This window comes from Centropristis striata, chromosome 3 (genome assembly GCF_030273125.1).
Source record: "Centropristis striata isolate RG_2023a ecotype Rhode Island chromosome 3, C.striata_1.0, whole genome shotgun sequence".
NCBI lineage: Eukaryota > Metazoa > Chordata > Actinopteri > Perciformes > Serranidae > Centropristis > Centropristis striata.
The window spans coordinates 30,490,236-30,513,506 of NC_081519.1; the positions used below are offsets into that span (position 1 = coordinate 30,490,236).

The following is a 23,271-nucleotide window of genomic DNA, read 5'->3' on the forward strand; positions in this document are numbered from 1 at the left end:
CTCTGAAGGCCCATTGGCTCTGAAAATACACACTGAAGTTTTTGGGAGTCAAAAGACTGCTGGCCTCATAACTTTTCACAGGCTGTTTATATTTCACTTAATTAAGCAGATCTGAGTATCCTGTTACACAGATGACACTCCTAAACCATAAAGTATGACTTTATGTGACTCCTAAAGGAAGACTTTTCATTTTGGTTCATATTTAACTTTGATGGCTCTTCTGTACACAGTGAAATAAAGCTAAACAAGATGCATAAGGTTACAGTTTGACACCCTGCCAGTCACAGGCATCTTTTTTTAGGTGATTACATGAAATCTGAGTTTTGCTTTGCAAAACATGATGAATTTAAGAGAATTGTAAAAAGTCTGATAAGATAAAGTCTTCAACTGTTTCCTGGTGCTGGAGGAAAACCTCTTCAACCTCTTCAATTTAACAATCATTTATTATGGCTCATAAACAGACATCTTCTGTGAAATTATTCAACATCACTCAGTAGTAATTTATCTCCGTGCAAAGTCAACACAAATGATGATTCCAAGATCACCTGTCTTAATGAAGCGGTTTACATATTTTTACAACTTGTGATTTATTTATCCTCTGCCAGACAGTGAGCAGAGCCTCGGATGATTTCCATTTTCTTGTTATTCTTCAGTTATAAAACCATGATGAGAAACGAGCTTCTGAACTGACTGCTCCTGCAGAAGCTGCAGTCACGTAAATCTTACATTTTCATCACCACCTAAACCAATGACAAAAAGATGTGTGTGGTTGTGGGCCTGTCACAATAACAATTTTTTTAGGACGATATATTTTCCCAGAAAATATGGCAATAAACAATAGTATTGTTGATGTTGTTGTTTTTTTTATGCCGCTGATATAACATTAGAGCATAATAATTCAAGTACATCCTTTTTAAGAGCAATTAACTTTTAATTCTCAACAATATTGAACATTGGCATTGAAATGCTGGAATGGCTGTTTGGGAAATGTTTTAGGCAGTTCCTCCTGCCTTTTAAAAATCTGCAGCATTTCTCTAATCGCTGGTTTCTCAACAGTGTTGAATGGCTGAATCTCTTTCACTATAAAGCGAGTAACGCCATCTCTTACCGTGCACCATTTTGTGCTGTCACGTCTATATATTTGCATTTTTTGTTTTGGTTAGTCGAGGGCCCTCCATGTCCCTCCGATCCTGACATGTTTTCTGTTCCTAGCTGGATAAATTCAATGGGATGGTTTCATTTTAAATGGACTTTGAAGTTTGTTGTGTTGACACTTTTTGTCAACACAAAGCTTAGCTAAGCATAGCTAATGAAAGTCGACGGCCAGGCGCCTCAAACTCTAAATTTTGCCAACTTCGTCTAGTTTTGAGTTGCTGTATTCTGACAAAATATCATGTTAACAAATGCTCATTATGACCTATAAGTAATGTTGGTAGGCTAGTTTAGACTTAATAGTAGGTTGTTTTATCTTCATTGTAAGGCTGAAAATAAAGTTTGTGGCCTGATTCCGACATTTGTCTCTTATTTTGGCCAACAATGGCATTTTTGTTAGTAAAGGTGCTGACCCCTGGCCTAACCTATTGTAAAAGGAAAGTGTTGTTTTGTGTCTCTACTTGGAGTATTTGTGCTGTATAAATAATACACTCTTCTCACTCCTCCAAGTTTCAGACAGCAAGTTTTCCAAGGAGGCCTTCTTCATTAGTGCCACAGATGAAGCTGCCAACGCAGTGGAGGAGGTGGAGGAGGTGGAGGATGTGGATGAGTGTCAGCTGTATGCCAGCCAGCTGTGCCAGCACACATGCACCAACATCTGGGGCTCTTACCGCTGTGGCTGCAACCAGGGCTACATCCTGCAGCAGGACGGACACTCCTGTGCTCCAGGTACTGCCACTCACCTTGGAAGCTTGATTAACACAGGAACACTGTGACTCAAGTCATCTGGCTTTCAATGTTCATTTCAGAATGTGATTAAAAAGAAACCAAATAAACTCCCAGGAAAGAAGCCCCGCTTACTCTTGACACCAAAACATTTTTAACAATCTCAGATCACTATGCGCACATAAAGCACCAGCTGGTATCAAAGCCTGTGAGGGATCACACAAAAAACACTAAAGGATGAAGGTGTAAAACAGGAGCTTTTGTTAAAATGAAGTTTTAAAATTTGATAACAAATGACAAAAGTAAAGATATCCTTAGATACCATAAGAAACTAGACAAAAAACCCTCAAATTCAATAATTATAGCTTAAAACCATAACCAAACAGACCTAACTAACAATTTTTTTTTTTAAATTACAGACACACACACAGACACAACATGGATAAAAAGGGAACATCAACATGAAATATCCACCATACTTGGAGACATACAAACATAAACAACCTATTAAAATAATTTAAAAAAAGAAACAAAAACATCCTCCAGTCTATCAAGCTTTAATGAATGATATATGTAACATTATATATATATATATATATATATATATATATATATCATAGAAAAAATAAAATTCACCCTGAGAGGTAAGATAAATACATTTGACACAATATGGCAGCCATTTATGGACTATTATACCAAATATAATCCCATGAAAAATTAACAACTGTAAATTTTAGAACACTTGACATTCTCCAAGTTGTATTATTACTAAAATCTCTTTCTTTTATTTGTAAACCTTATTATTATTGTTTTGGTATTTGATTTGACTCCACCTTGGTTTTTGTTTGTTTGTTGTTGTTTTGTTTTTTTTGTGCTTTTTTTATATACTATCATTCTGTTCTTTTGTGTTGATTTCAAGCATAAATTAAAATGTGTCATCTTTATTTTTGTATGTGAACGAAAGGAAAAAAAACAATAAAGAGAAGTTGAAGATTAAAAAAAAAATATATATATATATATATATATATATATATATATATATATATAAACAAAGAACTAGCTTACAGCAAATTAGAACAAATCAGGCCTTTTTGCCAAAGGAGCTCAGTAAAATCAAGGAAAAGGTAATCGTGAGTTGCAAATAAAAAAACATTCGACAAAATGTTAACTAATTTGCGTGTACCAAAATTATAAAGTGTGTAATGTATGAACAGTATAATACTTTCCTGACAAATCTTCAATATATTCAGCATCCGTTCTTCTAGATTGTTAATTAGTGAAACACGCTAAAAGGCTTGTGCCATGACTGTGTTGGTTTAACTAATGACCTCCCAGATATTAAATAGAAAATGGATCTTTAAGAGTGTGGTCAGTTAGATTTGGGTTTTTATATATATACATTTTTATTTATTAATTTTTACATTTTTTGCAATGCTTTTCATGTTGTCTCATATTTGATCTTGTGTTCCTTCAATTTAACAAAAAAAAACGTAAAAAAGTATTATATAATCAGTATTTTATTTCAATTGAAAGCTGATATACAGGAATATTAACGTTTCTTGTATGTGTATGTGACTCTGTGTATCTATGGTCATTTACTACCTAATATGCTGTGGTTAAAGCAACAGATTCCATCATCATACTTATGGCACTTCAGGCTCATCAACATTCCCCACAACCTCAAATGAAAGCTGATTAATTCAGATCTCTCTCTCTGCTCGATAAAAGAGTTTAATGACAAAGACATCCAGCATGGGTCCAATTATGTCCTGTCATTAGAGAATAGATATTATGTGGAATCTAATTTTCTCAATATCATGAACATGTGAGTTTTTATCCACTACGTAGTCTCTAAAGTTGTTTCATTTTGTTGAAAAGTTTGCCGGAGTGCTTTAGAAACTGACATGTTTTTCCTGCTCTGTTGTGTTTTCATGTACAGTGAGTCCTGATGAGGACAACAGAGTCCGAGTGCACAGTCCTGCTGTGGTCCAGACTCAAACTACTACCACCACTACACCCAGTACCACCACTGCCCGCCCCAACCCCCCCAACCCATGTGCTGGTAAGGCCAACATTGCTCTGCAAAGCATGAAAACATTCAAACTTTTATCATCTGTGGATTTATTTAAAAAAAACATGATTTGATATTTAGATTGAGGCAGTTCTTTTAGACCAGGGGCAAAAGAGCCACTGTTGGCCGAAAAAATTGAAAAAATGTCGGAATGGAGCCGAAAACCTTATTCTGACTACAGCCGACTAAGTCTAAACTAACCTACTAGCTTTACTAATAGGTCATAAAAAGCATTTATCAATATGATTTTGTCAGAAAGCAGTGAGAACCAAAGTGCGGAGGCAGTCTCAAAATGACCAAAAAAAAGACACAAAATTACAAAAAAAAGACACGAAATGACAGGAAGAAAACTAAATTACTCAAAAAAGACACAAAATTACAAAAAACAAAAGAAACAAAAATACAAAAAAGACACAAAATTACAAAAGAAGACACAAAGGGACTGAAAAAGCACAAAAATACACAAAAGTATTTAAAAAAAGACACAAAATTATTTTAAAAAGATACAAAATTACCAAAACAAGACACACAATTGCATAAAAGTAATTAAAGGGACCTTCCACACACAACACTGTAAAGTGCCATTCATATAAAACTCACATTAAATTTTCATATCAAGGTGGGGGCCACAAAATATCGTCACGAGGGCCGCAATTGGCCTGTGGGCCGTGAGAGAATGTTTTATATAAGGCTGTAAAGTAAACAAGGTGTCGCTGGTGTCTCCAGCCTCTTGTTCCATGTCCAGGAGTCAGCAGGATGCATCTGCTCAACAAATCTGCCCTGCTTTTATTGAAACAAAGCATGCAGGCCGGCCTTTAGAAAGGCTGACATGATGTGTCAGATAACGGTCTGATTGCCCTGAGCAGAATAACTCAGAAGTAAAAACGGAAGAAGTCGCCTCCCAGCATGTACTTTCACTGATAAATTGTTCAGTCATAGCTGTGTTTATGCTGCTGCAGCTTCATGAGCTGAGTCTTGATCAAGTTAGGAGTAGTTCAGCAGTGCAAACCATCAAGTCTCTACTCCAGGCTCCAACAAAAGCCATGCCCCTTCAAAGTGATTGTTAGTTATGAGAATATCCTGATCAATATATCGAGCAACCTTCCAACACTTAGCAGGGAATGTGTCAGTGAGAAATAGTGGGTCAACAGTTCTTTGTAACAGGGCTATCAGGCTGATAAATAGAAAGGATTGATTCTGTGGTGGTGAATGATATGGCTCATGAGAGGCTCCTTCCTTCAGGGAGCCACACAACAGTGCAATGAATTACCAAGACTGCAGACAAACGGCTCAAGAATGAGAAATGTAAGACATTGAGAGAATGGCTGTCCTAAAGTTGTGTAGCCTGGGTATACCCATACTGCCTTGCGCACTCGATTTCATTTCGAACTGCGAAAGGGTCTAGCAACTATGGCCGTTTCTTAGCCCTGTTTTAGGGATCCAATCACAGAACAGGGAGGGACGGTAAGACGATAACACGTACTACTCGGCAGATGGAAGCTTGTAGTTTTGTAGTTTTTATTACAGATCCAACATGGCTGCAGCAGACGCGAAACTCTCTTTGGATCTAGCTGACGGCGTTTTAAATAGTTAAGAGCGAAAGTTGATTTTAAAAGAAGAACAACAATTGACTTTACACTCTTGTTTCACCTCGAAAAAGGATGTTTTAGTCTTGGCAAAAGCCTAATCCACCAACTAGCCCCGCTACTGCTCGCTGCTGTAACGTCGGTGATCTCGCTACGAGCTGGGGGACAGCGGAGCCGCCCAGAGACCCGCAGCAGCTCGTCTATTGACCATAAAATCAGTGGATTTGTGTGGCTGAATGACATGAGGGGGAATAAGGCGTAAAAATAAGTAATATTGCAGAAAGCGAGAACTGGAGAAGCAAAGCAGCAAGCAACACTCTCTCATAGACACACACACACACACACACACACACACACACACACCAACACTGCCGGTAGACTGTGAGCAGCCAGAGTCAGAACGTGCTGCAGAAAAACGTTGCAGAAGCAGAATTGAGCATTTTAGTCTCAAAGTAGAGATGGGCTAGTCTGGCTATGTAAACATCAATTTCTGTCGCTCTACATACGTCATCTGGTATAACTGATACGATTGGCTAAGAGCTACCTACAGACGCTTTTGATAGACATTCGTAGCGCCCAATAAACGGTTCTGGAGGATCGTAAACCACGCCTCCTCTACGGAAAAATGAATGGCTGGTTTCCAGACTAATCTCATTTGTGATATAGTCTGACTTTAGCCAGGTTAGTAGTTGTATGGAATCAAGAGCTGATTGTGCTCATTGTGCTCACATTTTGTCTCTTGCAGATAATGGTCCTTGCAGTCAGCAGTGCACAGCGGCAGCAGGCCGGGCTCGCTGCTCCTGCTTCCCAGGGTTCTCTCTGCTGACAGATGGACACATGTGTGTAGGTAAGGGCTGCTTTCTGTTTGCCATTCATAATGCTCATATGTATCCCATAAGCTGCAGGGTTTGCACAAGGTAACAAACAACCCAACACAATCCACAATACCACTTGCTGCTGTATACCTAAACAACAACACATACAGCCATGGCAACAGAACAAAAGTGCAATGGAGCATTTTGTCCAGAGATCACGACACTTTTTTAATTGGATGCAGTCACTGATGAAGGAGGAAAATGCAGCACTTGTGATACTAAACAATGCATCGAGTGACTGGGCTCCCATTCCTGTTTCCTGGAGCATTAGTCAACCGGAGACAATTACTGTGTGGCAGTTCCAAACACTACACATGGCATCTGTACACTCACCTTCCATTCAAAACGCTGTGTGTTATAACCTCTGACAGATGAAGCTGAGAATCCCCAACTGCAGTTTGTTAAATGACAATATTTAAGTGTGTGCTGTATTGTGCTTTCAAATGTGTGAACACAAAGGTTTGTATCATATCTTCTCATTATAAACCAACAACATATCATTTCCTCTACACTGCAAAAAACATGAATCTTACCAAGTATTTTCTTTTTCTATCTAGCAATAGTATCTTAATTATATTGATTTAAGTATAATTTACTTACTGGCCATACCTTTATGTGCTTATTTAATTATCTTATTGTAAAGACTTCTTTTTAGGATTGGCATTGTTAGCTTTTTCATGCTTTTCAAGATATTCAACTGTTGAATATGGTGAGTTTTTACCTAAAGTATTGGCTCCAGTTCAGAGTTTTAGTTGCATGTAGTTTGAATGCTATTTCAAAAGTATTTTCTACCACAAAAACATGCTAGTTTCAAGTATTTCTGGCTTATTTTAATGTTACTACACTTGGGCAATTCAAGCCATAATTGCTCAAAATAAGTATTTGGGCTTATTATTTCAAGACATCATTGTTTTTTTCCAGTGCCTAGATAGAAATGTTTTACTTATTTAAATAATTATTACAAAGAAAAATATTCTTCCTGCACTGGCAGATAATTTTACTTGTTTCGAGCACGTATTTGCTTAATTCTAGTTATTTATTTCTTGTTTTTTGTCAGTTGGTTTGTGCAGTGTAGGTACCCAATATAAGATAAGATAAACCTTTATTCGTCCAAGTATAAACAAGATTTTTTAAAAATTGCATAAATATATAGGGTTGCCCATAAAGTTGGACTATTTTTTCAGACACAATCATCTGTTAATTGTGGTTTAATTTTCATTGTGATATGTTTGGAAGAGATTGATTAATAAAGTTTTTAGAAGATAAACACTTTATCTGTCAAGAATAAATCACACTGGCACAATCATTTAATGGAAAGTAAAAAAAAATAATTTTATTCCAGCTTTATGAGTGACCGTGTAAAATAAACAAGAAGGAGAATACAAAAGTATAGAACAATATCAACAATTAAAATAAAATTATATATATATATACATGTATATGTATGTATGTATGTATATGTATGTATATACATATGAACACACACACACACACACACACACACACACACACACAATGATATGGGCGGATATATAAACAATATGTACTGAATATTATTGCACAGGTTTAAAATTTAAATATTGCAAACAGTATGAGATAATACACCACAGTGTAGAAATATTGGACAAGAAAATTGCACATTAATATCTCAGTGTGTTGTGTTGGTGGTGGTCGGTGAGAGTTGTGCTAGTTTTAGAGTCTGATAGCTGCAGGGAGGAACCAGCTTTGCTTTCTTTCCTTCACATATTTTCTATGAACATACTAAGGACATATTAGCTGGTCACTAGTTATTAGAAAATGTTACTTACATAGGAGAAAGTAGCATTTGTTTGGGACTATTTTCAGCTGCGGATTAATACACATTGGATGTGAGTATATGGGGTAGCAGGACATTTATGTGGGACTAAGTCATAATAAACCACGGTTGTGTTTATGGCAATGAAGGAACATGTCAGCCAAGGTGTGGCTCATTGATGTGTTTTTAATAGTTTCTAGACAACAATGGAGCTCTGACACAGGAAGCTACTTCAGGATTTGATACGCACACACACACACACACACACACACACACACACACACACACACACACACACACACATATACACACACACACACGTTAGTAGATGTATCCATTGTTGGTGTACCAGACTTACTTTAGGTTATTTCAAGTATAGTTTAAAAAGGAAAAAGGAAGGTTGGTGGTTCGGTCTCCCCGACCATGATCTACATGCTGCATGTCGAAGTATCCTTGAGCAAGATATTGAACCCCAAATTGCTCCCGATGCTGCGTTCATCGGTGTATGAATGAATTCCCAATGGTGGCAGCCTCGGCCACCAGTATGAATGTATGGGTGAATGAGCGTGTTTTTTTGGATAAAATCGCTATATAAGTGCACCCCATTTACCATATATATACCACTTTCATCCAGGTTTTTAGTATATTTTTTATTGCTACATGGTAAACAAGGTACCAGTAGGTGCAGTAGATTCTCAGAAAACCAACCAGACCCAGCATTCGTGATATGCAGCTCTTAAGGCTGTGCAATTGGGCAATTAGTTGAAAGGGGTGTGCTGTTTCTGAAGCAAAACCAAGAAATGTAAATTAATTGTGGAATGTTGTTAGAGAATCTTGGAGTGGAATAACAGCTGAAAGGTGCCACAAGTTGGTTGACTCCATGACACACAGATGTGAAACAGTTATAAAAAAACTGTGGTCATACAACTAAATATTAGTTTAGTGATCACAGGATTGCTAAATCCTAGAAACAAAAAAAGTTTGTACAAAATAGTTTTGAGTTTGTAAAGTCAACGGCAGACACTGCTATATTTTTGAACACACCCATTTCAACTAATTGCCCAATTGCACAGCCTTAAGAGCTGCATATCATGAATGCTGGGTCTTGTTGGTTTTCTGAGAATCTACTGCACCTACTGGTACCTTGCTACTCCATGTATCCATGTAGCAATAAAAAATATTCTAAAAGCCTGGATTCATCTGGTTAGTCACATTGGACTGCTATTATTTTGAACACTACTGTATATATATTATTCAACCTTTATTGCAGGAAATATCCCATTGAGATTAAGAACCTCTTTTTCAAGGGAGCCCTGGCCAAGAGGCAGCAAACACAAAATACAGTTACATATTTACATAAGACACAGACCTTAAACGCAATATGAGAAACAAGTGCATTTTGTGGAATTGGCCTCAATAACTCTCAGTTTGGATTTAAAAGTGCTCAAAGAAATGAAGTCAGTTAGTTTCCAGTCTTTCTTTAACGTATTCCAGCATAAGGTGCAGAGTAAACAAATGGCCTTTTATTACCCAACTCTACCCAAAGAATAAGATCCAGCATTTCTCACAGTAATTAAGGTGCAAATGTATGAAGGCAGCAGTTCCAATATTGCCTCATAAATGAAAGTCTACCAATGACTAGCCCTTGGAGTGGCCAGAGCAGGCCATCCTACCCCAGAGTGTAATTCACAATGGTGAGTGGACATCTGATAAACATTATCAATCATTCTAAGAACCGATACAGTTTAATACAACAGTCCCGCAATAAATCCAACCTCATGACGGTGTCATTTTTTTAGCTGTTTTAGGCTACGTTTACATGATGACGGTCTGAACAGAAGACGTCTGAAAAGTGGCGTCGCGTAATACTATCTCTACATATCCTGTACATTTGGTGGAAAGACTCCTGTAAGTTTATTAGAGCTGCCAGAGCAGCTTGCAGGTCAGACGCATGGAAATAATCCCACATGTTTGTTTATTTCCTGTACTGGAGCATGTATGTGACGTAAACACATACGTGACGTGAGCAGATCTGAGCAGAGTTTTGCGTCTTGGCAGTGTAGACGGACACGCTACGGCGGAGCGTATTCAACTTTTCCACTTTGGAAGGTGGTTTCAGATTTTTTTTCAGAAATTGTTGCTTAACAGAACACCATACTGCTGTCTAAGATACCATTGATCCAAAGAGCCAACTCTGAAAGTCCTTAGGTTTAAAATGTAAATGTTTTTCTATCTTCATGGAGTCGTTCACATTGTTGGTACAACAATTTCAACAGTTTCATTTAAACAAGTCACTGCTTACCAAATAAATGGGTGTCTGGGGCTATGGAGCTGAGACTTCATGTAAAGGGAAAAACATCTCCAGACAAGTTAACATTTTACGGTGGAGAAGTCGTCACATAGATAAACCTTAAACATTAAACCTCCCTCCAGAAGAGATGTAATTGTTTCCATGCCAAAGACTATTTTCCATGCATGCTCTGACAGTCCACCTGTGGAATTCAGTACACACCAGCTTGATGTTAGAGCTGTTGCTTGTACAAATCCCTTCTTACACCACATGGACTTGTATTAGCTTAAACATTGTTTGCTTGTATGAATATTTTTCCACAGATCATGTGCTGCTTAAATACTGAAGGCCTACTATGAAAGTGTGATTTCCCTGCACTTGTGACGGTGAATGTATACAATGGAAGTGCAGACCTGGCTCAGTTTATTTAATCTGTCAGTCAACAGACGGTATAATACCTCTGGATGCATATGCAACACACAAGAGTTAGTGTTTCCTCTCCAATTTCACTCTATTCAGTGAGCAGAGCAAGGTCCGAAAGTGTTTCCACATGTGAAGATGTGGGTGGGCAACTTTGAGTTTAAACTGGACTGGAACAAAGGAAATGGCACTGAAAGGTGTGAGTGTGGGGCAGTTATTAAAGGATTTAAGTAAACTCTGAAGTACTTGTTTGTGTAGATATATACATACAGACGGTGAAACCGATGTTGAAGCGCCCTAGCTGAATTTAAGGAGTAGGACCACATGCGACTGCGCCATTTCTGGCATTTCTTGATATGCACACCTAACCCTTTCCTCCTCTTTCACTTGCATTCTGCACTAGAACCAAGATCACGCTCGGAAGAGTAAGCTACTACTTACTACTTGCTGACTCTACACTGTAAATAATCGCTGTGAAATCTACAGTTATTTACTGTATTATTCACAGTTCATCACTGTGTTTGATTTTTACAGTATTGTGCTGTATAATTTACAATAAAATCGGTCCTTGTGACAAAATTGCAGTTGTTAAAACATCACTGTAGAAAACACATTAGACAGTGTAGTACTGTGAAAAGTAAAGTAGACTACTGTATTTTTCAATTTTTATCGTCATTTTGATCAGAATCAGTCCTATACAAATGCTGTTTAAATAATTAACTTAAAGTTTTTCATACAAAACACAGTATGGAAATCAATTGTAAAACAGTAAATATATTAATATTATTTTCTTTGAGTAATTACTTGCCATTACTAGTTATTTCTGTAAAAAAAGTAATGATGAAATTATTATCAAATTATCAGCATTGTTTCCTGTGCAGTATTACCATATACAATACCATTAAAAATCGCAATGTTTAACTGTTTTTTATTATTACAGGAAACAAATCTGTACTGTAGACACAACTAAAAACAGTGTTGAATTGTTTTTTTATTTTACAGTATAAAAACAGTTCTGTAAATAAAAATATAGTAGTTCTACTTTAAGTAAGAATTACAGTAAGTTGCTTGTTAATTGCTGCCAATAAGTTACTGTAATAATCACAGTAAATTCTTTACACTGTATTCTCAATGGACGATGTATCACTATGGAATCAGGACGATCGTTGTCTGTATCTCGCCCAGTTCATTTCAGCATACAAGACCATGAAATTTGAGGACGATTATCACCATTGTACTAATATGCAACATCAGGCAAGTATTAGTTTAGTATAATGACCCTGCTCCTGCACCCCTACTGTATCATAGCTGGTTGCAGCGTCACCACACCACAACCTCACGTCAAAGGTCTGGAGAAGGAGGCTATTTGCCGTTTCCATGGTTTCGTTAACCGCTATGTAGAGATTATAAAGTCCATACAAAGTAAAGCATATTAAGATCATAACTCAACAACTTCTTTACTTATTGCTAATAATCAACAATCAATTCTGAGGTTATTGAGGGAAAACTCTTAGTTAATGTCTTAATAATGACTACTTAAAAGCCAATATGTTTCTTATTTGCATTCTAATAAGCAACTAATTAATGTTGAACGTGTGTTCCCTAATCTGAAGTGTTACCAAACTTTCATTGAACTTTTTATGACAGATACATTTTTCTGCATTTTCAGCTATGTTTTGTGATTTATTTCAGCTTTCAACATTTCCATGCATTATCATGCCCATAATTGAGATGGGACAGAGGCCACGGTTACAGGCTGTTTCTTGAAGCCTTTGTAATTCTAGCTGTGCGGATCAGGAATGCACCATAACTTTGTAGATCCTTCTCTAAGAACTGTTGGTTTCCATCCATGTGTCCAGGACATTGTTGCTTTGTTCTTTAGTCTTTTATGTCATATGTTCAAACTCAAGCAGAGAATTAACATTTGCCAGATCTGTTGTTGTGAAGTCTCAAGTTCAGGAGCTGCAGCAACTATACAGGCTGTCAGTTGTTTAGTTCCTTTAATTTAACAGCTTAAAAACAGAATCAGAGTTCAATGAAATGGATGTTGCTTTATGAAAACTCTGAGGACAACTTCCAATTATTTGATATACCTCATTAGAAAAAGTGTAAACTTCTACTGCTTGACAAATCTTGCCTTTCCCATGAAACGGGAGCTGTTGAGTTCATCAGTTAAGCTGGGCTAGGTCCAGAAGGAGGAACATGCTGTGCCAGCACTGACTGACTGTGTGCCATAGGGGAGTGTAACCCTGAATTAATACCAATACATCATGCAAATGTCTTTAAGATTTATTTATCTCTCTCCTCTGTCTGGAAGTTCTGATTTAGCCTTTTCCCCCCTCACGAAACTGTGGCATGCATTTAGAAATGGGTTCATTTAATCTGCACTTACAATAGAGTACATGCTTCAGACTACCTACGTGAAAAATATTGTGGTCTTATAAAATTAACTTTTGTTCATTTAATAGGGGTGTGACGATACTCTCAGCTCACGAGACGAGACACGATATTGGGTTCACGAGAAGAGACAAGATTTTAAGAAAACTACGAAGACACAATATATGACTGGACCAACAGGCTTTTATTTGACCGAGTTGCACATGCATTTTGAAATTATTTTTTAAAACTCTTAACATGCATGATGTAAGCATGAGCTTTTAATAAACTTCTTCTTCCACAAATTTAAACTAAAAGTAAAATTTATAAAAGTTAAAATAAAATAAAATAAATTAAATATGTCTTTCTTTTTTTCAAGTGCAAACAATAAGCAGTGTTTCCTTTAGGGGGAAGAGTGGCCACCGGGAAAGTCTCAGGCCACGCCCTCTCAAATGTCACTCACTCTGCGTGTCTCCATTACAAGTTAGCCCCCAGAGGGATTTAGAGACTCTGGAGGTGACGTATGGTTTTCCATCGTCGCGTAATCGCTTAGCAACAGTTTCGACCGTGATCACATAAGCGATAGATTAAAGGAGAGAGGAGATGCAACTGTGGCCACCGTCGCTAACTGTGCACATCATCAGCAGCTGATCATAAACAAAGCAGCATGGCTAATTATGCACAGCATCTCCGCTAATCTTAAACATAGTGATCGTGAATCAACTGGCAATGCTAACTGCGCACCAACCTGTTCTCACAGAAATCCGTGAAGAAGAAGAAGATTACTTTATTAATCCCACAATGGGGAAATTCAACCTCTGCATTTAACCCATCCTTTTTTACACACAAGTGAACACACCATGCAAGGAGCAGTGGGCAGCACATTACTGCGCCCGGGGATAATAAAAAAATAGCCACAGATATTAACGACTGAATACATAAGCTTAAGCAACAAAAATATTGTTTATTTTTGTTCAATTCCAACAGACCAGTCCACGCTAGCTACCACACTAGCCGCTAGCTGCTATATGTTTTGCATTGAGGTGATACTTGAGGCTGGATGTGCTGCGGTAATATGTGAATTCCTTGTTGCATAGCAACACAACCATGCTCTTATCGACGCTTCCATCTGTTGGTTTTTTGTCACTAAATGTCCCATCATCCACGGGGCCAACCAAAGCGTCTCATCAGCTTCTTCCTTCATGTTCACTGTGGTTTGTTGTTGTCTGAACTCATGAACGCTAGTTGGTGCTCCAGTATAATCGGTCCGCCTGAAATTCATCCAGTGAGAAACGTTCCGCGGTGCAAAAAAATGCGTCAATTTTTTTAATGCGTTAATTTTTGTGTAATTAATTAATCTTAATTAACACGTTAAAGTCTCGGCCCTAGTTTTCATTTTCATGAAATGGTTCTTGGTAGTTTGATACCCTGTGCAGCACACATGAGAATAAATACATTTTTTCAGCATAACATCACCTAATTGATTATTTTGATAGCAAATGCATTGCATTCAGCCACATCTTGTGACCTTTCTCAGCAGTTAGAGTTGCTCAGTTGTTGATAAAGCCTGAAAACATTTTGCTCAAATGTATACACCCTTTGTGTGGCACGTCCTCCTGACTGTATTCCCAGTCTCTGATTGTGAAGTCATTCCTACAGCTTGTGATCCTCACAGTTCCTCAGGTCTGCATCTGTGTAAACCTAACCCTCCGGTCTCAAACCAAATCTGCAAAAAGCCAAGGCTGACTTCATCTCCCTCAGCTTGAACTTTCTCAGAAAGGCTCATCTGCTGGGTCCTGGAGCCAGTGTGAAAGAACAACACGGAGTGTGTTTGCTTCTGTTCCTAATGGGGCCGCATCTCAGTGCCCTACAAAGTCTAGCTGCAGTAACTACGCAAGGAGTAAAACTGAGAAAAACTGCTTTAAAGTTTTCTAACTGGCCACCCAAATGGGTTATAGGTAGGAAAGTGATATGACACTTATTTCTACATGTATTGATGATGTCATTTTTATGCTCAGAAATCATGATGATATTTGACCTTTGACCCCAAGCATGTAGTTACTGCATTCTGGTTTTGCTGTAAAGGTTCTAATACTAATGCAGAAAAAGAGTGCAGTAACTACAATGTTGTCTTCTTTCAGCTTTTATATTTTGTTTTCAGTAAATAAACATTTTCAAATATATTTTGTTATCAGTGTATTTAAAAGTGTTTAACAACTCTATTCAAAGATTTGTGTATTTTAGACTTAATATTGTAAAGTATTGTTATGTTTTAGTCTTAATATAATATTATCTCACTTCTTTACTTGATCACTATCTGGATGATAATTTCCCTTTCAAATAAACTTATGATTTCTACTATTCTTGTCTTCGCTATTCAACACAATGAAGAAATACAAGACTACACAGTATTAAACTGCAGTAAGTCAACTTACTGCGGTCTGCTTTGGTTTTGAGTTGGATTTTGTAGTTACTGCAATTTTTATATCATTATTTCTCTTAAAATAAAGTAAACTTGAAATCAAAATCATTGTGACAAGATAAAACAGACATCAAGGAGTTCATTTTTTGTTATAACTCAGTTTTGACCAAAAATTTAGTTAATGCAGTTAGGCCTTGTAGGACTTGTAGCCTCCTGGTTTCTTCCTCTATAACTATCGCCCTGCTCTAAGTATTTGTTTGTTTTTTCAAATAGTCATGTATTGTGTGTGTGACTCCTTGGAGTGTCTGTTAGTCCAACAAAACGCTGAACAAGACATTTTTACTGAACAAAATGTTCAAATAAACTGTCATTAAGTGAAAATACAGTGAGTGCGGAGTGTTGAGGGAGTCTTTGTCACAAGATAAAACAGACATCAAGGAGTTCGTTTTTTGTTATAACTCAGTTTTGACCAAAAATTTAGTGACTGCAGTTAGACTTTGTAGGGCAGTACAGCCTCCTGGTTTCTTGATGGAATTCCTCTATAAATGCTATCGCCCTGCTCTGTTAGACTAAGTATTTGTTTGTTTTTTCAAATAGTCATGTATTGTGTGTGTTTTTCCACCTTGTATTGGCTCACTTGACTTCTCACAGCTGTGTAATGTGCTGTCCTTGTGGACCAGGCAGGGGAACTAGGGACCTTGAGGCAGTAGGCACTTTTTCCTTTTATTTTTATTTTTTCCTTTGCTGAATGACGCACTGGAAATAATGTTGGCCACCAGAGTGGAAGGAGAAAGCGACTTTCTGCACCACTGGCAATACGTAAACATTGGAAACAGTCCCGTCCATCCCGAGGCTTGACTGCGAGCAAGGCCCAGGGGATGAGGCGGACAAGGCACTTAGTGTATTTTACCCCTGAAATATCCTCCCTACAATGGAGACAACAGATGTCTCTTGGTTATGGAAATAATGGGGACATTTGTGAAGACAGGCCCCAAACAAGAGTGTCACCAATGCACTGTCTGGACACACTCTACAGAGAGTTACACAATGTCTAAAGATTTATGTGTTTGCTGCAGCTCCACAGAGGTTTCATATAATACAATAAACAATGTTGTGTGGTATATGGAGGTGATGCTTGTATAGTTTTCTGACCTGAGAAACCTCATGGGAAAGGAGCTGCAGGATGTTACTCATACACCAGGTACTGCTGAAAACCTTAGATCAGTGTTTTCCTCCTCTTGCTCCCTGTGGGAAGGAAGTGTAAGGTACGCAAATTCATTCAAATTCCCTGTGGCAAAAGCTTTGAAAGTCCCCTAGCAAGTGGCCGCCAGCAGCTACACAGGCAACACAGGAGAATGTTCTCCTCTTGTTGCTGCTTTTTAGTTTCCAGCCCTGGCTCCTTCATGCAGATTTGTACAAACATTTTTGCCAGGTTCCCTGTGGAATGAAACATGTTTCTGGATGATCCTCAAATGTGGATGACAGCCACACTACTGCACGCACACAAACTCACAGATAATAACACACACAATAATGCCAGTTCAGTGCTATCAGTGCGCCCAGCTAATAGACTCAGCACTGTGATGCATGATAAGGGAATTCAGCAGCATTCAGCCGCAGGGCTGTTTGATTAATACAGATTCAAAGGTTTGCACCTGTGTGTTTTATTTCAAACAAACAAATAACAGATCAAGCAAAATATCTCAACTTTTGCCCAGATTTACAAATTGGGATTTAGATAGCAGCCACTTGGTTGGTGACAAAGTTGGTATGATGGCCTGCCTAATTTACCTAACACAGTAATGTGTGCGCTATGAGAAGGAATTAAATCCAAACTTCACTTAGTCCGTTAAAATGAAATTGCCTTTTTTTTTGCCATCATAATATTTCTTTTGGTTTAATGATGGCACATCTTATCTATGGATATACCATAGACTGTATATAAGTAATGGACGTAGTCACCGTGACGTCCCCCATTGGTTTGTGGCCCGTTGGAAGCATCGAGTTTAGCGTTACACTTGTCACCATCTTGTGTCTCCATCTTGTTTCCAATACGGGGAGCAGACCATATCTGGACTGTGGAGGAGTGAGAGGGATCTGATCACTGACTACAGCCTCTCTACACCTCAACCTGACTGAGAGAAGCTGCTGCTAATTCATGTTAGCATTAACTGGAGCATTAATTGGGATGTTAGTTTTGGCCAGCAAAAAACCAAAACAAAATGTTTGAAATGAATGGACAGATTTTTTTTGCAGCCAAACTTAGCGCCCCCTGCTGGAATTTTCAGTAGAATGCAGCTTAAGGCACTTCCTGGTTTGCCTCCTTGCTCGGACCCAGAGGTTGCCGCCTGAGATATACCAGCAGGAATGTCCTTGTTTCTTTTGTATAGCCAATTAGATAATTTTATTTTAAACAAATTTGCACAAACTGGTAATCCAATAATGGGTGACGGTAAAACGGAGCCTGACATTACAACACACAAAAAGTCAAACTTTGAACCCCAAGTCCATACAAGCATTTGTAGCTCATGGAGATTTTTGTCAGGAAAATTTTTTTTATATTTTTCGATTATAAACTTGTGTTTGTATGACATGGAGCTAAAATCCACACAGTTGTCAGCATACCTTTAAGTTGGCATGTGCCTTTTCTTCAATGTATGTGCAAGGACATACATGAATGTGCTAACTAATACCAAGGTTATAATAGTTTTGGATTTTTCATTAGTTTTAGTTTTAATTCTCATTGTCAATTTATGAGTTTTTAGAGTGTGTTTGCTAGTTTTAATTAGTTTTTATTTTTTGGAAAATGCCTAGTTTTAGTTTAGCTTTTATTAGTTTTAGTGTTGGTTTTAATTTTTTTTGTAATGGGGTATTTGTTGGGTGCCAGCTTCAATATGGTCACAATAAATGTTTCCTTTATTTCCTTTGTCTGATCCATCTCAGCCCCAATAAGTTTATTAAGTCATAAAACCAGATAGATGAAATAGGTTTCATATCAACAAAAATGTTTACGTATGAAAAAAGTTAACAAAGACGAAAACGAAGGACATTTTCACTATAATTTTAGTTAGTTTTGTAACCACAAAATACAGTTTCAGTTAGTTATTGTTTTTTAAGTTATCGTTTTTATTTTTATTTCAGTTAACGAAAATGTTTTTTCAATTCTAGTTTTCCTTATTTCAGTAACCTTGACTGGTACATCCAGGAAGTTTTAATTCATCATTCTGTTTTCTAATCTAATCTCACCCTTGATGTTGAATTAAAAACAGATGCTTGACTAAAGTTAGTTTACCATGGAAATATCTGTTTATTGGTGTTGTTTAGCGTTGTTAGCTCACAATGTTACAATCAAGACAGTTACAATGAGGGTAGCTTTAATCTTTAATACCACTACAAACAAACTCAGCAGTTACAATGATTTCAAAAGACAGTTTTCCTTTTAGCAACTGTGTTTTCAGTTAAACGTTAAGGCAGATGTTGCAGTTTGGGACTCTCGTGACAACTTAACAGCTCGTGATTTCCATGCAGGCATAAGCAAATGATGTCATTTCCTCTATGTAAGAATAACTTGCTTTGTTCGTGTTTTCTGCTCATGTCCATCTGCTGCTGACTCAATGAAGCCCATCATGGTTTCAGTTGAGAATCATGCCCAGGCCCTGTCCATCATTGACCTCACCTCCACCTCTTATACACCCTGTGTTCGTCTCCCTGTCATCCCACACAAAGTCACTGTTTTTCTTCTTCTGCAGATGTGGACGAGTGTGCAACCAACACCCACAGCTGTCTGCCCAGCGAGCACTGTGTGAACACAGTGGGTTCATTTGTATGCGAGCTGCAGGTCACTTGTCCTGCAGGCTTCCAGCTGAGGAACAGTGTTTGCAAGGGTGAGTTCATTGTTCCTGACGAATTTCATTAGGCCAATTTACTCAGCAGTCTCTTGCAGTGCCACTAAAGTATCTGGTGGAAATGCCGATGATGTCTCATTTAATATGCAGCACACGATTCATACCTTTTTCCAAATGGTGAGAGAACAGAAATAAGGCGGAAAGGACAACAAACCAAAACATTATCGCCGGACAATAACTGACCATTCCGGTTTATTTTCAGTGACAGCAGGTTTTAGATTCGTTTTTTACGACCAAAGCTATGTTTCTACACAAATAGTTCATTTTTGAAAAATTTTGCTGGGGGGCAAGACTCGCTCTGTGCAAAGGTAACTTTAAAGCACCACTAAAGCTCACCAATTAATTCTTGTTGGCATACTCCATACAAAGTTTTATTGGCCTTTTTTATGTCCTGGCCACTTTTACTCTTTGAAGGCTGTACTAAAAGATTAGTAGGAATGTTTGACCTAAAGCCAGAAATGTCCATGTTACTGTTGTAGAATTTTGGGATTAATTATATTGTAAATAATAAGTTCCACAAAAGTTACGGAAGTGAATCTCTTTTAATCTGACTAGTGTTCTCTGGACATTTACACATACTGGCTGTAAAAAATAGAATAGAATAGATATACTTTATTAACCCCAGCAGGGAAATTCTGTTCATCACAGCAGCTCCCAAACGACGAATCAGATAGAAATGGCAAGAGAAGAGAAAAATCCAAAAGGAGCCACCAGTCACGTCAAAGGTCTGGAGAAGACTATGTGTATGTAGAGACTTATAAAGTCCATACAAAGTAAAGCATATTAAGATCATAACTCATATACAACAACTCCCTTACTTACTGCTAATTAGCAATAATTCTGAGGTTATTGAGGGAAAACTCTTGGTTAATGGCTTACTGGTTGGATAATAAGGCCATGCAGAATAAGGCATTAATAACTACTTAATGACTAATTAAGAGCCAATATGTTACTTATTTGCATCCTAATAAGCAACTAATAATAAAGTGTTACCAAACATTTGAACACTATACATATGGTCACATCAAAAAGAGAAAAAACTTTAACACTATACACTTTAAAATGTAACACTATATACATGGGGTATAAATAACAGTTAAATAAAACCAGTGAACATGAAAAGAAAAGAAAAAAACATCTAAAAAACACTATTTGTACATATTATTATTTCACTACATTATTAACCTGTGTGATGTTTACATGTATATGAAGAATATACTCTCAGTGGTTTCTGTAACATTGGAAATACTTTCAAAATGGAAAAGTCATGCCACACCACTGATGAAACAAAAGCATTTCAGTTTTTCTCTATTCCTAGGCATGTTCCATGCAAACCAAATCGCCCAAAATGTTTGACACACTTGTAAAATATCTGTATGGGTGTATATATTTTCAAGCTTTGTGGAAAAATCCAACAAATGTAGTAAATACTTCCATTTAAGTACCTGTAGTCAGAGCTTATGATCGGATCACCCAAGATGTATGTTAACGCAGGTCTGAGCAGAGCCTTGGTGTATTTTCTGAGAAACCTAAAGAGGATCCAACAACCAGCAGAAGTTCAGCTCAGGTTCCTTTTTATTCCTTTTTCTAAATGTATCCCTCAAAAACCTTATTGGCTCAGTATGCACTTGCATATCCCTGAATACAACACTGCAGTCTAGTGCATCATGAATTGAAGGTAGGAGCTATTGAAGCATGCTCATGTTAATGATAGCAGACAGTGGTTTTAAAAAAAGGCTCTTTAACAAAACAGGATCATATCTAGACAGATAATGTTGACCCGCTGTCCTCAAATGAATTATTTACAATACTTTTTATTCTATGATTGCTACAATACTTTGACAATTGTATGGCTCTGGTCATGACTTACACTGTAAAAAAAACAACAGTTGTTTTTACGGTAAAAAAAACAGCAGCTGTGGTTGCCAGAACTTTACCGTAATAAATACGGTGCAACTTTTTCTAATATTACAGTAAAAAGATATTGGCACTGTTGATAAGATTGCTATTTTATTCCATTTTTTACTGTATGAATAAAAGGTTTTTCCATCAGAGGAAATGCTGTTTTGCCATATGATTGACCAGAAAATACTTCATAAATGCTGCATAAATTAAAGATTTTACCGTTAAATATTACAGTATATTTTTGTTAGAGATATAGCGTTTAGTAAATTTAAAAGTGAGAAAAAGTATTTTATACAAAAGATAAATTCAAAAATTACAGTGATGGCTTGTATATATATTACAGTATATTTTTATTACACACATGGTGCCAGTGTATTTTACAGTGGAGTAATGTATTTTTCCCCTCCAAAAAAAATATATGTATATATATAAAAAACACTGTTTTGGCTGATACATACATTTACAGTGTTTCATTGTTACTGAAACTGAATTAACCCATTTTTCATTTTACAGTCTTTTACTGTCATGGTTTAGCAGCTTTTCACCGTAAAATCTACAGACATTTTTTTATTCTGTATTTTCTGAGAAACCTAAAGAGGATCCAACAACCGACAGAAGTTCAGCTCAGGTTCCTTTTCATTCCTTTTTCTAAATGTATTCCTGAAAAACCTTATGGGCTCAGTATGCACTTGCATATCCCCGAATACAACACTGCAGTCTAGTGCATCATGAATTGAAACTAGGAGGTATTGAAACATTCTGGTATTAATGATGGCAGACAGTGGTTTTCAAAAAGGCTCTTTAACAAAACAGGATCATATTTAGACAGATAATATTGACCCGCTGTTCCTGTTTAGATGAATACGATCAAGTTAATATAACTCAAAGAAATTGGTGAAACTGATTACATTGAAATTTTCTAGTATTACTTACTCAACTTTGTGTGCTATATTGACATTTTAAATTAAGTAGCTTTAACTAAGTTATTTTAAGTGGCACTTACTCATATTTTTAAGTTACACAAACATTCCTGTTTAAGTACTTTTTACTTGGTATTTTGTTTTCACAGTAAGAATAGAGTTAATTATGGCTTCCTTAAATATTTTTATTACCTTTAACATAAAAAAATGAAGTTGTCTGTAAGAAATGATTCACTTAATATGTACTTAACTGTTTTAAGTTAAATTAACAATGCACAAAAACTCCTTTATAATTAAAAACATTACTTAATTTAAAAGCGAAACTGCAAGCTAGTTTACCTGGAAACATTTTATGTAATCAGTTTCAAAAAATGTTTTAAGTAGCTTTAACTAAAAAGCCCCAAATACATATGTTTTGAATCGAAAAAAAAATGATGTCAGACAAAATTTATTGAGTAACCACAATTAAACATTGTTGCAAATGGAAGAATACATTCCAAAAACAGTACAAGGGCCTTGCAAGAAGACCTGAGGACTCCTCTAACTCCTAATCACTTTGTTATATGGAATCTAATCTACACAAGTCCTCCGAGTTAAATGGATTATTTATAATACTTTTCATTTTATGATTGCTACAATACTTGACATGACAATTGCATGGCTGTGGTCATGACTTATGCTCAGCTCAGCACATTCAGCAAGGCTTCATTAACATATTATGTCAGTGTTTTTGGCCTCAGTAGTGAGGTTTGTTCTTCAGCAGATGCCCAGGTTCACTATGTGACAAGATAATCATCCAGACAGGAAGCATTGTGCAAACTATGAAGC

At 37.0% G+C, this 23,271-nt stretch overlaps 1 protein-coding gene across 1 annotated transcript in view; it reads left to right on the plus strand.

Moving 5' to 3' along the window:
• The first annotated feature begins 1,542 nt into the window (after positions 1-1,542).
• fbln2 (fibulin 2) overlaps positions 1,543-23,271 on the plus strand; it is a 48,369-nt gene continuing 26,640 nt past the window's right edge. Inside the window, exons 1-4 of the mRNA XM_059330290.1 lie at positions 1,543-1,881; positions 3,818-3,940; positions 6,281-6,382; positions 19,463-19,597. Coding sequence (XP_059186273.1) covers positions 6,373-6,382; positions 19,463-19,597 — 145 coding nt within the window. The 5' untranslated portion in view covers positions 1,543-1,881; positions 3,818-3,940; positions 6,281-6,372. The remainder of the gene's footprint in view (positions 1,882-3,817; positions 3,941-6,280; positions 6,383-19,462; positions 19,598-23,271) is intronic.